The sequence below is a fragment of the Nuphar pumila genome, chromosome 17 (genome assembly GCF_984573655.1).
Source record: "Nuphar pumila chromosome 17, dmNupPumi1.hap1.1, whole genome shotgun sequence".
NCBI classification, from domain to species: domain Eukaryota; kingdom Viridiplantae; phylum Streptophyta; class Magnoliopsida; order Nymphaeales; family Nymphaeaceae; genus Nuphar; species Nuphar pumila.
The window spans coordinates 11310586-11328183 of record NC_143265.1 but is presented as its reverse complement, the minus strand read 5'-3'; the positions used below and the strand labels follow the sequence as shown (position 1 = coordinate 11328183).

General features: G+C 43.3%; 1 protein-coding gene across 1 annotated transcript; it reads left to right on the top strand.

Moving 5' to 3' along the window:
• The first annotated feature begins 1769 nt into the window (after positions 1–1769).
• On the top strand, positions 1770–4051 carry LOC149811630 (leucine-rich repeat receptor-like serine/threonine/tyrosine-protein kinase SOBIR1). The gene has a single exon (XM_089993353.1). It carries the CDS (start codon positions 1846–1848, stop codon positions 3796–3798), a length of 1953 nt encoding a protein of 650 aa, XP_089849479.1. The 5' UTR covers positions 1770–1845; the 3' UTR covers positions 3799–4051.
• The last annotated feature ends 13547 nt before the right edge of the window (positions 4052–17598 follow it).

The window sequence follows — 17598 nt, the reverse complement described above, 5'->3', positions numbered from 1 at the left end:
TATAGTCTCATTGGAAGACCTCCAGAAGGAAATGCGAGACTACTTTCTACCTAAAAATCAAGAGAAAATGGCCCGCAAAAGGTTATTGGCATTAAAACAGACAGGGTTAGTACATGACTATGTCAAGGCATTCTCTTCGATAATGTTGGAAGTGGAGAGAATGGATGATGAGGGTCGGTTGTTTTACTTTGGCAACGGGTTGCAAGGATGGGCAAACCAAGAACTCATTCGGCATGACCTCGCAACACTGGCTGAGGCGCTTGCGGTTGTAGAGAAACTTGCTGAGCTGGATAGGAATGACCCTACATTTCAAGGCAGACACCAGGGAAATGATCGCAACTGGACAACAGCCGCAGACTCCGCACTCCCTTGCTGCGCGAGGACGTGGAAAAGCACCTTATGCATACCAGTTTGTCAGGAACTGGTAAGATCAGACATAGTTGACGAAGGCATATCTAAACAAGGCAACCAAGCCCATGAAAAAATGGGCAGATGAGAAGCGCCGCCCAGCAGAATTTCGAGTTGGAGACAAAGTGTTGGCCAAGCTCTTTCCTGACCGCACAACTATCTTTCGGGGCCACCACCGAGGCCTTATTCGCAAGTATGATGGTCCCTTCACCATTATCAAACGTGTGAGAAACTTGGCGTACCGGCTGGACTTGCCAGCAAACTTTCAAGTGCACCCGGTATTCCATATATGTAACCTGAAGCCATTCCACGAAGATGAAGGAGATCATCAACAGAGCATGCATCAACGTGCTCCGATCCCGCAATGAGCTCCTTCAACAGTTAGTGTACCAGGCAGAGATCCAGATATCATCATCAACCATTCCAACAACTATCTAGGGGAAGTCAAAAAGTACTTAGTGCAGTGGAAATGATTGCGAGAATGTGAAGCCACCTGGGAGAAAGCCAGCAGCATGTTTCAGCATCGACAGCTTGTAGAAGGCTACCATGAACAATTGGCGTCGAGGACGGCGCCAGCTTAGGTGGGGGAGCGTGTTCCGGACCGCCATGTTTTTTACCTTTTTGCTCTGATGTATATACCTCTTTGGCACTCTAGAGTGCCTCACAAGGCCTTACGGCCTAAGAACCCCGTGTATTCGGACCCTCTCTTCCCCTCTTGATGTACTTTGCTTTCAAGTATCTATAAAGAAGTTTGTTGCATCTCTCTCTCTTTGTACTTGTGCATACATGTACTCTTGCTTTCGCTCGTGTGCGTGTGTTGTGCATTGCTTGTGCGCTTAAAAGGCCTACCTTCGGTGTGTGATTGCCCAAAGCTATGTCACGGGGGCCTTCGCTTCTCAGCCCGTGACGGTTTTGTTGAAAAATCAAGTTTTTTTTTTTTTAAATGAAGAAAAAAAAATCTGTTGAAGGTAATAACACAAAATTTGAGCAGCTTTGTGTCACTTAAACTATCTTTCTAAGAGAAACTTATCTATTTCTAATAATTTATCAAAGGTGTTACGTCATGTTCCACCTAACCAGGACGTCATGCCTTGGCCGTCGGGTGTACGATACCAACGAGCTCTCACGTCGATGAGAGCTTTGCCTTACATCGAACCGCCCTGATCCTGCCACGTCCCCAACTTTTGACAGAATATTTGATCTATCCAAAATCCAACATGGCCTGCACTCCTGTCCTTTGCGTAAAATATCTCCACTGTCGATGGGACTGTTTTTTAAGTCAATCTTGATCATTGTCTCCACACAAGCCCCCTATTTCATCATACGTGTGAACCTTCAAATAAAAGCACTGTCGACTTTATACATATAATTCACACGGGAATTGATCGCCGAAAATTTTGCTTTCTGTGGCAGTGCTCGCCGGAATCCGACGCACAGATGGGTCTTCACCGTGTTCCCGGAGCCTTCTTCGGTCTCCTGTTTTTATCTCTGGCTGGTCACCTGCTCGCCTCTGGCACGCTTGCGCCTCCGGAATCCAACGCGCTCCGGTCGCTAAGGGACAACTTGGGCCTCCACTCGTTCTGGGGAGCGTCGGAGAGGCCGTGCGACTGGGACGGAGTCACTTGCGAGACCCTCGCCGATCGGATTCCGTCCACTCGTGTCAACCGAATCGTGCTGGAATCGAAGCGCCTGCGCGGGGTCATCCCGCCGGAGATCGGAAACCTCAAGGCGCTGAGGGAGCTTTCGTTGCGCGGCAACGAAATTTCCGGCAGAATTCCGGCTGAAATCGGTCGGTGCGAGGGGCTTGAGATCCTCAACTTTCGGGGGAACGGCCTGTCCGGCATGATCCCGCCGGAATTCTCGACGCTCCGACGCCTCTGGTTTCTCGACCTTTCGTCGAACCGATTCTCCGGCGGGGTCTCGTTCCTTGAGAATCTCTCCAACCTCAAGTTCCTGTCCGTCTCCGGAAACCGCTTCGCCGGAAGAATCCCGTCCCAGTTGGCGTCCTTCCCCAGGCTCCGGTGGGTTGATTTCTCAGGGAACGACCTCGATGGCGAGTTACCACTCTCTGTATCCCGATCCTCCGGTGAAAGGCCGCTCCTTTCCGGCAATTCCAGGCTCCGCGAGCTCCCGCCGATTCGATCCCGCAAGAATTTCTTGCCGAAGAGATTCATACTCGTCGAGAACTCTACGAATCACTTCAATGGTTCGAGCCATAAAGCGAACGCCTCTTGGACTACTAATGCCACTCTTTTAGCTCCCTCCCCTGCTCCTGCTTCACAACCCCGCAAGGGGTCCAAGTTGGTCCACAAGCGCAAGTTCTGGATATTGGGGTTCCTTCTCGGCTCGTTGGTCGGAATTATTTCTGGAATCGCCTTCTCCGCCGTTGTCCGGACCGTCGTGAAGATCATCCGAGGGAGGAAGAAGAACTCGGGGCCTATTCTTTACAGTCGCTTGATCAATAAACCAGAGCATTTAGCCTTTCTCGAAACGGAGGAGGGGGTTTCCTCGCTGGAGATCATCGGAAGGGGTGGCTGTGGGGAGGTCTACAAAGCTGAGTTGCCGGACAGCAACGGAAAATTGATCGCGATCAAGAAGATCCGCCATCCAGACACCGATCCGGCGAATCTCACGGAAGAAGACACGAAGAACTTGAACAAGACGATGAGGCAGATCAGGTCGGAATTAGAGACGGTCTCCCACATCCGCCACCGCAACCTTCTGTCCATGCTGGCCTCTGTTGCGCGCCCCGATTGCCACTACCTCGTCTACGAGTACATGAAGAATGGCAGCCTGCAGAATGTCTTGACAGAAGCGTCCGAAGGCAGAAGGGAGCTGGGATGGTTGGACAGGCACCGGATCGCCATGGGAATCGCCGCGGGGTTGCGGCACCTGCACTTCTACCACACCCCCAAGATCATTCACAGAGACTTGAAGCCCGCAAACATCCTCCTCGACGACGACATGGAGCCGAGGATCGCCGATTTCGGGCTCGCAAAGGCGGTGCCGGACATGAACACCCACGCCTCGACATCAAACATCGCCGGAACGATTGGGTACATCGCTCCGGAGTACTACCAGACGCTCAAGTTCACTGATAAGTGTGATATTTACAGCTTCGGGGTGGTGTTGGGAGTGTTGGTGACGGGGAAGCAGCCGTCGGACAACTTCTTTCAGTACACCAAAGAGATGAGCATGGTGAAGTGGATGAGGAACGTGGTGTCGTCCGATGACCCGAAGCAGGCCATCGATCCGAAGCTCGCGGAGTGCGGTTTCGATGACCAGATGCTTATGGTTCTCAAGATCGCTTGCTTCTGCACGTTTGATGACCACAAAGAGAGGCCTAACAGCAAGGATGCATGCAGCATGTTGGCTCGGATAAAGCATTGAAGCTTCAGTGACAGTGGGGAGTAGTCAGTATAAGTAATTCTGTTTGCTTTTTTTTTTTCATGAGGATGTATAATGTAATGTAGTTGCTCACTCACTCGGTGTGCAAAGCAGGTTATATGCCCCCCCCCAACAAGGCAGTTAGCTACATCTCATGTTCGGGGTCCCAAAGAGCACTCACCTATGTAAGCATGTGTGTCTCGTATCCCCATGTTTGTCAGCATTAATTAGCATTGGAGTTTGATGCGATTGCAAAGACTTAAGTATCCTCTCCTCAATTGGTGCCAAAAAAAATGACGATCCTTGAAAAGCAGTTGTTGTAAAGACTTAAGTGCCCCGAAGATGATTATTTAAGACTCAGTCTCTACACTGCAGGATTATCTGAAAAAGAAATCTCCCCTGGAGGAGGCCATGAACATCAACTCTCTCTCTCTCTCTCTCTCTCTCTCTCTCTCTCTCTCTCTCTCTCTCTCTCTCTCCCTTCTCTTTCTGCTTCTATGCACATCCAACAAAAGATCTTACATTGCTCCATCAAGCACCGACTGACCTGCACATTAATTGTTGTGGAGCCTGATTCAGAGTTTTTACCCTTACAGGAGGAGGGTTTGGGGGCTCCTCCCAGCGTGGGTAGCATCATTCAACTAAATTAGTTGTAGATCCTGATTCAGAGTTTTTACCCTTACAGGAAGAGGCTTTGGGGGCTCCTCCCAACGTGGGTAGCATCATTCAACTTGATTCGTTGTGGAGCCTGATTCAGAGTTTTTGCCCTTACAGAAGAGGGGTCTGGGGGGCTCCTCCCAACGTGGGTAGCATCATTCAACTTGAAGAGTTGTGGAGTCTGATTCAGAGTTTTTGCCCTTATAGGAGGAGGGTTTGGGGGCTCCTCCCAGCATGGGTAGCGTCGTTCAACTTGATTCGTTGTAGAGCCTGATTTAGAGTTTTTGCCCTTACAGGAGGGGGGTCCGGGGGCTCCCCCCAGCACGGGTCCCGGGTGTCGTGGTCAAAAAATGCACAGGGTATCGTGGTGAGAAATACATATTTTTGTTTCAAGCAAGGTTGGAAGAAATCAATGGAAAATCCAACAAGGAGCATGTAAGAATCAAGATGTGGATGTCAAGCGAGAATGGTGTTGTGCAACTCAAATAACACAAAATAATAAGGGTCTGGTTTTTAGTTAAAATGAGGAATGAAAAGACAATAGAAATTGTTGAAAATTTACATAAATAAACTAGACTCAATAACGAAGACACCACTTTTTACGGATTTGGAATATGACCTCCGGTTAGGGAGATATGACCCTGACAAGTTTGTCCTAATTTGGGTAGCGATTTACAGCGATTTGTTTACTGAATAACACTACAAATCGCTATAGTGATTTGCGAAAGACACTACAAATCGCTATAGGGATACACGCCAGGGGGGAGCCCCCGGACCCCCCTCTTGTAAGGGCAAAAACTCTAAATCAGGCACAGAAGTAGAGAGAGAAGGGAGAGAGAGTGAGAGGGTTGATGTTCATGGCCTTCTCTAGGGGGAACTCTTTACCTCCCTTGATTTCTTCTCTAGGGGGCACTCTTTACCTCCCTTGATTTCTTCTCTAGGGGGCACTCTTTACCTCCCTTGATTTCTTCTCTAGAGAGAGAGAGGGTTTTACAGTGTTTTATGGAGAAGGAAGAAGAAGAAGATGGCGATGGAGCAATGTATGATCGTATGTTGGATGTGCACAGAAATAGAGAGAGAAGGGAGAGAGAGTGAGAGGGTTGATGTTCATGGCCTTCTCCAGGGAGGACTCTTTGCCTCCCTTGATTTCTTCTCTAGAGAGAGAGAGAGGGGGGTTTACAGTGTTTTACGGAGAAAGAAGAAGAAGACTTTGAATAGTCAACATCATCCTCGACTTTCTGGATGGAGGACATGTTTGTCATTTTTTTGAACGAAGAAAGAAGAAGAAGACTTTGAAGAGTCAACATCATCCTCGACTTTCTGGATGGAGGACATGTTTGTCCTTTTTTTGAACGAAGAAAGAAGAAGAAGACTTTGAAGAGTCAACATCATCCTTGACTTTCTGGATGGAGGACATGTTTGTCCTTTTTTTGAACTGCTTGTTTTTTCTTTTTTGAATAAAGGCCATTTTTGTCATTTTCTCAAACCATCACTTTATGAGAAGAATAGCAAGAAAGGGTACTTAAGTCTTTGCAACAACACCAGAGTCCGATGCAAAGTTATGTCAACATACACGGGAATACAAGCCCCATGTGCTTGTATACGTGGTGCTCATTCAAAGCCTCGAACACAGACGTGAGATTCAGTGAATCATCGGGGGCGAACATACACCACCCTCTCCTCGGTGTGTGTTATATACTTCCTGTTACAGGTTACAGGCTGTTGGATCTCTTGTGATCCAGTGTGCTAATTTATAAATAGAATATGCATGGTATTTACAAGTGTTGTCGTGCTTTGTATTAGTTTTTTATTTATTTATTTACACGGAGAAACCACCCCCAAGAAGCTGTTATGGCTTTGCCTGCCGGACTTACTTACGGTCACTGTGTTGGCAGCAGAAAACTCGCTGAGCTTACCCTTTGCCTCTCATGGAGTCACAACGCTTAGGCTTGAGAAGGGGTGACGCCCATGAGATTTGAACCTAAACTGCCTGCCTAGCAGACTTATCAGAAGAATATATGAGAACAAACCTGAACAAGCATATTTAAATAAAGCATAAATGCTAACTACTATCTATACTTTCCCACACAAACCTGATCCTCTTTTGGTTGAATTCAGATTTTTCTAAAGGGTTTATATATTTGGTACAAATTGATTGTACCTACAATCTAGTTTAAATCTCATGATTCCAGTTGTTATGGCAATCCAACCTCAAAGATACGTTCAGCATGCTAGATTTAGTAGGAATTCACCAGAGAGTGGTGTTTGTTCTCCACTGAATAAGTATTGAATGCCACAATGCGTGTTCGGAGTTCCGAATGAGCGCCACGTATGTAAGCACATGGGGCTCGTATTCCTATGTGTGTCGGCATCACTTAGCATCGGAGTCCAGTGTGGTTGCAAAGACTTAAGTACCCTTTCTTGCTATTCTTTCTATGAAATGACGGTTCGAGAAAATAACAAAAATGTTCTTCATTCAAAAAAAAGGAAACAACGGTTCAAAAAAAGGATAAAAATGCCCTTCATCCAGAAAGTCCAGGATGATGTTAACTCTTCAAAGTCTAAACAACGAAATGAACATGAAGTGCTCTCTCTTTCTTTTTTGTTTAAATTTTTCGTCGTCATCTTCTTCTTCCTTCTCCGTGAAACACTGTAAAACCCTCTCTCTCTCTAGAGAAGAAATTAAGGGAGGCAAAGAGCCGACGATCCGATGGTGATTGTCATCCTCTTTCTGCTAGCAGTGGCCGGAATGCTGCCCTCGTCTAGCGGGCAACCGACTGCAGCAGCCCCTCCTCCGCCTTCAAGGGACACCTACATCGGAATCTTCCTTCACTACACCTACAACAGAGTCTTTCAAAGTACAATCTGTCTTCCCCCTACATCGGCAATACTTATGATCAGGGCTATGCCTTCCAGACCACCCTGACGTTGCTCAACACGGGCGTCGAGAATGGCACGTTCCTCTCAAGCTTCCCCATCACGGACTTCAAGACTGTCATCGGGATGGCTAGCGACTACAGCATGATCACAGCAAAGATCATGCTCAAGGAGGCAGTGTTCGGCATCGCGATTTACGAAAATCGCATAGCGCAAAAAAAATGGCAAATCGCAAAATCGAGTAGCGATTTATGAAAATCACGTAGCGAAAAAAAATTGGCAAATCCCTATGCAATTTTCGTAAATCGCTATATCGAGTAGCGATTTACGAAAACCGTGTAGCAAAAAAATGGCAAATTGCTAAATCGAGTAGCGATTTACGAAACTCACATAGCGAAAAAAAATATAAATTTGCTAAATCGAGTAGTGATTTACAAAAATTACATAGCGAAAAAAAATAATAAGTCGCAGGAAAGGGTGTTATAAAAACCTCGAGCAAGAAACAACCGAAGGAAACATATGAGCGCCACGATCAAACAAAAGACTTTATTGATCTTTTTTATAGTTACAAGAGGGAAAGAAAAGAAAGAATTTATACAAGGCCCAAAAAAATTTGTTTTGGGGGTGCTGCCCCTGGACCCCTAACCATGCAGTGGGACCCGCGCGAGGGAGAGCCCCCTGACCCCCCTTCTGTAAGGGCAAACTCTGAATCAGGCTCCACAACTCATCAAGTTGAACCATGCTACAGTCAGTGTGCACGTTACTCGGTGCTTGATGGAGCAGTGTAGGATCGTTTGTTGGATGTGCACAGAGGCAAAAAGAGAAGGGAGAGAGAGAGTGGGTTGATGTTCATGGCCTATTCAGAGGGGATTCCTTTCTCGAATAATCCTGCAGTGCAGGGACTGAGTCTTAAATAACCATCTTCGGGGTACTTAAGTCTTTGCAACCGCTCTTTTTCTAGAATCGTCATTTTATGGCACCCATGAAAGAAAGGTTACTTAAGTCTTTGCAATCGCACCGGACTCCGATGCTAATTGATGCTGACAAACATGGGGATACGAGTTGCACATGCTTACATATGTGGTGCTCATTGGGACCCCTGAACACAAGATGTAGCTAACGACCGTCTTTGGGGGGGAGGGGGGGGACATATAACCTGCTTCGAGATTTGACTATTAGATCATGTGTTTTTTTGACAAAAAAATACGTTTTTATGAGTAAAAAAAGTTTATGCTTTAGTAGCCATTGATTTTTGCATCGTAGAAAAAACTTGTATTTCAGTAGGAATTTGGAGATCCAAAAGTCAGTTCTCACTAAACAAAACATATAGATCACCTATATGGTATTATATGTGAGGAAAACAAAAACAAATATAGGGTTCCGTCCCATTTTCTAATCAATTGCACCTATGTAATGTAGCAAATCTAAACCCTCTTCTAAATGCATTCCTATGTTACTTTGTCAACTTTAAAAGCCATTCTCCTAGGATTTGCCCCCTTATAACTAACAAAATTTTCCTACGTAGGGTTGTTTACTGCTTATATGGGTGGATTTGTTCCTAAGGAATTTCAATAGACTATGGTTACGTTTGGAAGCGAGATAGAAAAAAAAATTGCCTACCAAAAGTTTTGATATGATAATTTTTTTAAATAAAAACCTTTCACGTGTTTGTGTATCATGAGAAAAATAAAAAAGATAATGTTAAAAAATGAAGGAAAGAATAAGAGGAATTGGTGGTGGTGGTTCTTCGTCGTTGTCTTCTCTCTTCTGAGCATCAGCCCATCGACGGCCTCATCCACTGCATAGTTTGCATGATCCATGGCTAGAGTGACACCAACTGGTTCTTTCAGATGATCACCATCTCTTATGCCCATTGGGGCTATGTCATCTTTGGCATTGACCTCCTCAGCGCTCTAACGGCCTTCGCTGCTACCTCGACGACCTCCTTAATATTGCCTCTTCATTCTTTCTCTTCTTTCAGTCTGTTTGTGACTCCCTGCCTACCTTGGCCTCCCACACTTCCTCTTTGGTGAGTTCATGGGAACCGCCACCACCATGCTCATGTACCTACAAGACCCCGACGGTTGGTCCAACTTCACCTTCTTTGCCCCTCTCTTTGTCATGCCCAACATGAAGCCCTCCAAGCTCCACCTCTCTTCCCCTCCAACCCCCGGTTTTTGTGATGGTGGGTGGTGGTGGTGAGATAGATGGTGGTGGGTAGTGATGGTTGTGAGATGAAAAGAGAGAGCCAACAAAATATTTTTATAAAATATTCTTCCGCCATCCTCCCTTAGGAATGCTTCTTATCAAAAAGTGTACTTAAAAAAAAAACTCTTCCAAAGAAAAATTCTCTCCTATTTAAAACAGTGAAAAAAATTGTATTTTTTTCTTTCCATCTTCACTTTTTCTATATCTTTCACTTCCAAATGTGCTCTATAAGCTTATGTTTCTTTGTTAGTTTACAAGGAAGAAAACCTTCTACCTATCCACAAGGAACCACCCTATTAAAGGAGTACCTAGTGTACCGTGTTCAGCCAAAACATAGCCGGAATACAGGACCACAACTCCATGAGTCCATGTGTGTGGTGTGCATCCCTCATGAGTTGAGATCAAAGGAGTGGCTAAGTGCTAAAGCTACGTGACACTAGCCAATCACAAGACATCATCGCATGGGCCTGACAGCTACATAATGCAGGCCCCACATAAAATGTTGTTGTCATTGTTGTTAAAAGGATAAGATATAGCGTACATCCCCATTTGGTGATAGCAGGTCATGATGTGCATCATCCTCAGCAACCGAATACGATATCTTTGGATGCTAACTCATTAGTTGGATATATTCGTGCCTTAATTATCGCCAACCACTTTGACACCCCTTCCTTTTGCCATTTGCTCATTCTATTTCTATGCTCCCCACGAAATCTGTTACATTTGAATTCCTACGTCTTTGCTATCTGCAACCATGTTGATTGTTGCTTTTCTCCTTTATATTTTGTGATGTACAACGTAGTAAAAAATATACATGAATAAAGCAGAACGGGTGCGTGTATTCTCCCATGGATGTAGGCTATCGTTGAACCACGTAAACTCTTATCCCTAACATTCTCATTATTTAGTCTTTCTACATTTTATCATTGTATCAAAGCAAGTTCGAATGAACCTGTAACCTCTCTTGTGGGCACCTTACCTCCGATCGATGGCAGATAGAGAGGATGGTTCAAGCTGCACTAGTTCTCCAGCACACGTCATATCAAGGATGGTAGTGCAAGAACAAAACCCAATGCTCAAAATTACTACAGTGTCATTGAATGGAGCAAATTATCTAACATGGTCATAAGTTGTCACTCTCTTCCTCAGTGGAAAATCCAAAGTGGGCTTCATCAACGGTAAGATCACCCCTCCGAACCCTGAGGATGCAACCTATGATGAGTGGGAATCGAAGAACCACCACGTCATGTCATGGTTGTTGAACTTCATGGACCCTAACATAGTCAAAGGATTCTTGTTTCTCGACACTGCAAAAGACATATGGGACTCCTTGAGAGATATCTATGGCAAACAAAATAATCTCGCCTGAGTCTACCAACTCCAACAGGATATAGCCCATGCGGCTAAGGGTGACAAATTGTTTCATTCGTACCTTAGTTCTCTACGTACCATGTGGGATGAAATTAACCTATATCGCCCTATCACCAATGATATAGACACCATTAAGAGACATGTTGAGGAAGACAAGGTCTTCAAGATTCTCATCGGCCTCGGATAAGACTATGACAACTTGAGTAGTCAAATCCTCTTGTCCAAGGAATTGCCTCGCTTTAATGAGGTTTGTTCCATCATCCAGCGTGAGGAGATGCGTCGAAAAGTCATGAAGGCTGAACCAAAGCCTAGAGTCGAGACCCACAAAAAGGTTGCTTTTTCTAGCAGCTCTAGAGAAAGCACCGCCAAACCTCCACCCAAACATAGAGGAAGCAAGCACCCACGAGGCCGAGTGAGACCCTGATGCAGTCATTGCAAAAAACTTGGCCATCTAAAAGACAAGTGTTGGGACCTTCATGGGCATCTCAACCAACAGAAGCTGCATGCGAACAATAAGGGTTCAAAAGCTGGATCCACCAGGGACGACCTCATGCAACTCCTGGAACAAATTAATATATCCAACCTGATGGCAATACTTGGAGAACAACAAAAGGAAGCCTCAGGTAATATGTATGCACTTAATTTCAAACTCATTAATTCCAGGTGGGTAATCGACATTGGCGCCACTGACCACATGACGGGCAAATTTGATCGACTGACCAACCTTCAATCAACTGACAAAGGCCCTGTTAGCATAGTTAACAGATCTCAAATCTTGGTTCAAAGTATTGGTGATGTCTCTTCTCTTAATGGCTCACGTCCCTCAGAAGCATTATACATTCATTCTCTCTGCTCTAGTCTCATATCTGTTAGCAAGATAACTGAAATCTATAATTGTATTGCAATATTCTCCTCTAAGCATGTGGTTTTTTAGGATCTGAGCACGAAGAAGGTGATTGGTAGAGGACAAGCCGTGAATAGGCTTTATCTCCTTGATGCAGAAAGTCACGCACACATCACCCACAAGAACAAGGACATGGATAGAAAGTGGCACTCCAGACTGGGACATCCCTCTCACCAGATTCTTAAAAGAATATTTCCCGACATCCCACCATCCCAAGTCTCTTGCGATGCTTTTCAATATTCAAAGCAAACTAGAATTCTTTTTTCCTTGTCGAAAACTAAAAGTGTTGAAAAATTCTCTCTTATTCACTCTGACATGTGGGGACCGACTCTCATCAAGTCATACTCTAGTTTTAGATATTTTATAACCTTTATCGACAATTGCTCACGCGTCACATGGGTGTATTTGCTCAAATATAAAGATGAGGTTTTCAACACATATGGAATTTTAAAAAATGGTTAAAACTCATTTCAACGCCAAAATCAAGATTTTTTGCTCTGACAACGGGACAGAATACATCAATGCCAAATTCATCGAGCACCTCATGAACCATGGGGTCACATAGCAAACCAGTTGCATCGGCACACCTCAACAAAATGGAGTTGCCGAGTGCAAAAATTGAACCCTCTTGAACATAGCTAGGGCACTTATATTTCACATGAATGTTCCCAAGGCCTATTGGGCAGACACCATATCCACTGCCTGCTACGTGTCAAATCAGCTACCTAGTCAAGTTGTCAACTTCATGGTCCCCATGAAAAAGATCATGGGAAAGCGCATGTCCCTGTCTCATTTATGGGTGTTCGGGTGCAAGTGTTTTGTTCACCAACAAGAGCGAAATAGAGACAAACTTGAGAGAAGGGCGACCAAATGCATATTTCTGGGATACTCTTTCACCAAGAAGGGATACAAATGTTATGATCCCCAAAGTAAAAAAAAAAATCATCTCTCGGGATGTCAAATTTTTTGAGGAGGAGCCTTACTACCAAGATAAGAATTTATCCTCATTTGACGACCAGCCATAGGGGGAGCATATGCCGCAGGACACCACCCCTGCCCTACCCGCCATAGGGGTCGAAGACGTCCTGCCCATTGAGACCATTGACAATACACCAAACATCAAAGAGGTTGGAGATTTTACTAGTCCGAATAGCCAGATTTCTACTGAAAATACCACTGAACATGTTGTTGCACTACGGAGATCCGGCAGAACTATGAGACATCCTGACAAGCTCCAAGACTTCTACACCTATGTGGCTTTCAAATCCATCGATCACAACATTGAGAGACACGTATCATTTGATGAATTCTCAAGCACATACCTATCGTACCTATGTAGTGTATACTCCAATAAGGAACCATCAACGTTCAAAGAAGCAAACATTGAGAAAGTTTGAAGAATGACTGTGAATGAGGAGCTTGTTGCCCTGAAAAAGAATCAGACATGAAAAGTTTTTCCCCTTCCCCTGGCAAGAAGCTTGTGGGTTTCCCATGAACATACAAAATCAAATATCGTAGTGACGAAACCAATGAAAGATATAATGCAAGATTAGTTGCAAAGGGGTACACCCAAGTGGAAGGGACTGACTATCATGAGACCTTTGCCACTGTCGCCAAAATGAACTCCATCAGAATCCTCTTGTCTGTAGCCGCAAACCAAAGATGGCCTCTATAGCAACTCGACGTCAAGAATGCCTTCCTACGCGGAGAACTCCAAGAAGAAGTATACATAGAGCTACCCCCAGGACATCCCAGTACAAGCAATAAGAACCTTGCTTGCCGACTAAGAAAAGCATTGTACGACCTCAAACAGTCCTCCTATGCATGGCTTGCCAAACTCAGTGATGCACTCACGCAATTCGGTTTTCAAAGAAGTCCATCAGATCACTCCATGTTTAGCAGAAGGAGCAATGCAGGGATCGTCATCATCCTCGTCTACATAGATGACATCATCGTTATAGAGGATGACCTCAAGTTGATCAATGAAGTGAAGGACTATCTCTGGAAAAATGTTGAGATCAAAGACCTGGGAAAGCTATGCTACTTCCTCGACATAGAGATAGCCAGATCAGACAAAGGGATATTTTTGTGCCAAAGAAAATACGCTATGGACCTCCTCAAAGAAACAAGCATACTTGGAGCTAAACCCACCAGCACGCCAATGGAACAAAATTACAAGGTCAACAAGGACGAGGGAGAACCTGTATGGGATATCAACAGCTTTCAAAGGCTGGTGGGACACCTAATATATCTCACTATCACTAAGCCTGACATTACGTACGTGGTCAATCTTATTAGCCAATTCATGTACGACCCAAAGACACCCCATATTGACATTGGGCACAAGATCCTAAGATGCATTAAGACATCCCCAAGCAGAGGAATTATCATGCGCAGGCACGGTCATATAGAAATCATTGGATACTCGGAAGTCGACTGGGCAAGAGATCCAAGTGACAGAAGATCCACGTTCAGGTACTGCACATTCGTAGGAAGGAACTTAGTTACGTGGAGAAGCAAAAAACATGTCGTACCCAGATCCAGTGCAGAAGCCGAATACCGTGCTATGGTCTTTGCATCCTGCGAGCTCATATGGATTAAAGCTCTACTCAATGACATTGGATTTCCCCATGACAAACCTATGGAACTAAGATGCGACAATCAAGTAGCCATTCATATAGGAGAAAACTTAATTTTTCATGAGCAAACAAAACACATCGAGGTTGATTGTCATTTTGTAAGAAAAAAAATCAAGCTAGAATCACATATACTCCATACGCCAAGAGTAGTGATCAGTGGGTCGACATTCACTAAGGTTGTCAGTGGCGATAAACTTCAGAGCATCGAAAATAAATTGGGACTGACTAATATTGAGTCTCGATTTGAGGGGGAGTGTTAAAAGGATAAGATATCACGTACATCCCCATTTGGTGATAGCAGGTCGTGATGTGCGTCATCTTCATCAACCAAATACGATATCTTTGGATGATGCCTCATCAGTTGGAGATATTCATGCCTTAATTATCGTCAACCACTTTGGCTTCCCTTCCTTCCGCCATTTGCTCATTCGGTTTCTATGCTCCCCACAGAATCTGTTATATTTGAATTCCCGTGTCTTTGCTATCTGCAACATTGTTGACGGTTGCTTTTCTCCTTTATATTTTGTGATGTACAACGTAGTAAAAAACATACATGGATAAAGCATGTGTATTTTCCCATGGATGTAGGCTATCGCCGAACCACGTAAACTCTCATCTCTATCATTCTCATTCTTTAGTCTTTCTACGTTTTATCAATTGCCTTTGCCAAATAGCCATGGCACTTAGCCGCTCTATGGATCCTTGCTCATCCCTTATTGCATATCAACATTTATATAAGCCCAATTTAAAAATATATATATATATATAAGGTTAGAACTTAGTCTGAATCAGTAAAAATCTATCGACCTGACCCAATGTTTACAACACTAGTTTTCTTGACTTTTATCTTGCGTTTCACCTTGGCGCATTGATATGAGTTGTCAACCAATGAGTGGTCATTTGTTTCACTCTGTAGAAACAACGTTGTCGATAGAAACCCAAATCACCTTGAAGCCTACCTTTGCATAGAACAATGGGCAGGCCGGACTAGCTGTGAACACCCCAAATTTTTCAAAATTTTGTAAATATTTCCTTTTTGCCCCTGGCCTCCATTTTCTAAATAAATTGAGTCATTTTCAATCTAAATTCTAGTTATTTCTCGGATTCACTGGAATCCAAATTCATTTTATATATTTGATTCAATTTCGAATCCGGATCCAGTTCAAAATCTAAATTTGAGCCTCGTTATCCAAGTTTTAAATCAATTTACAAAAATACCAAAAATAATTTCTGAAAGACTCAGACAGTCCATACGGCGTCCAGTTGAATCCACGGTTCTGTGTTTCTTGATTCGAGGTTAAAAACTTGAATATTTCCTCCAATCCTGGATCCAAAACCCGTTTTTTGAAAAATTTTCAAAGATCAAACCCGACTTTTCATAAAACCCTTCTTTTGTAAATATTTCTCAAAAATCCAAAAAAGTAGTTTTAAATCTCTTATTTTCCCCTAGTTTTAAAGTTTTTATGTCAAAAATTTGAAAAAATCAGAAAATTCAAAGAAAAGAACCAAAAAAATAAAAAATATATATATAAAAAGGAAATACAAAAAAATGGGTTTTAGAAAGCCCTTTTTGAAAGTTTCTTTTTATTTTTTTAAAAACCATCTTTTAGAAAATCCTTAAAAGGGAACCACTTTTTGAAAATTTTCAAAATACTTTTTGGACCTCCTTTGTAAAAAAGCATAATGGCCTCCTGTTATAAAACAAGAGGCACAGAGGTCGATTGATCGATCGCCATCCCACGATTGCTTCTTCACCCCTCCACAATGTGTTTCATCTGATTTTTCTCTTCTTCCATTTTCCCTTCTCTCCCTCTGATGCATCTCCTTCAAGAGTTTGAAGACCAATCTCTCAATCGCAGAGTTACAGAGAACTCTCCTCTCTCCTTCAAAACTCCAAGCAATACGGTGAGTACCCCTCTCCCTCTTTGATTTCCTCTAATTTTTCTTTTAGTTTTTCTGTTTTTGACCCCCATTAATGCACCTTGGATGTCATTGGGTTGCCTGTGCAACACCAATACGCCTCTGTGCTACAGAAAATGGAATCCCACGTTCCAACATATTTTCTTCTTCTTCTTCTTTTCCTTTTTTTTTCTCATTTTGCTATTTTATTCTAATTTATAGTCGCTTTATCTCTTATTTTCGTTTGTTATTCCTTGTTTATATCAGAATCTTGATCCCGTCATGAGGAATCGACCTGGGTTTCAATTTTTTATTCTACGTTCTACTTTTTTTGTTAGTCGTAATCAACTATATACATTTGGATTCTTACTTTGGTAATACTGAATTTGTTGTTCTCATTTCTGCTGCATTATGGTTCAAAGTGTTGTCTCTATTGCAATTCTCGCATCATATGGATGTTTATAGTTTCTTTTTTTTCTTCTCTAGTAATTATGTTTTCATCACCAATATCATTCCATGTATCGTGAACCATTTTCATCTCCTGTTTTCATTTCGATTTTTTGTTCTGCATTTTTTTTTCTTCTTTTTCTTTCTCTTTTATTTATTTTATACCTGAATTCCCGTTCTAATTTGCCTTCGTGTGTCCTTCTATTTACATTTTGTGATTTACCATCTTCGTTTTATCTAGATTTTTTTTTTGCTTCGTTTGTTTACCTGCCTCGATTCACAACATCTAATGCTATCTTTTGAGTCTAATTGGTTGTGCTAGTTGATAACATCCCCATCAGATCCCCCTTCCTTTTGCTTTGATATTTTCGGCCTGGGCTGAGGAATCCAAGTGACTCCCATTTGATTCGCTACTAATTCACCATCCTTTCAATGCTACACGCAAGTTTATTATTTAATAAGGGAATCATAGGAATTTAAAAGCATTTCAACTATGAAAGATGACATGGCTCATAATTTGAGACAAAATATGATATTAGCAGCAACAATGTCATTTGCTCACCACTGACATTTAGATCTGCCTGGGAGGAAATGGGTTTAGGAGCATGCAAGAATTGCGCTACTGCTGTTTCTGCAGCGGTTCATAAAGTGGGAAAGCAATCCATTGCTTTCACCTGCGATCGAGCTAGGTCTAGACTAGAAATCCTAGGTATGTTTTTCCTCAATCCAAAAGGGAGAATATGATGCGGCTTTTCTACCATCTCAGAAATTGTGGCGGCAGATCATTCCAATTACCATGAG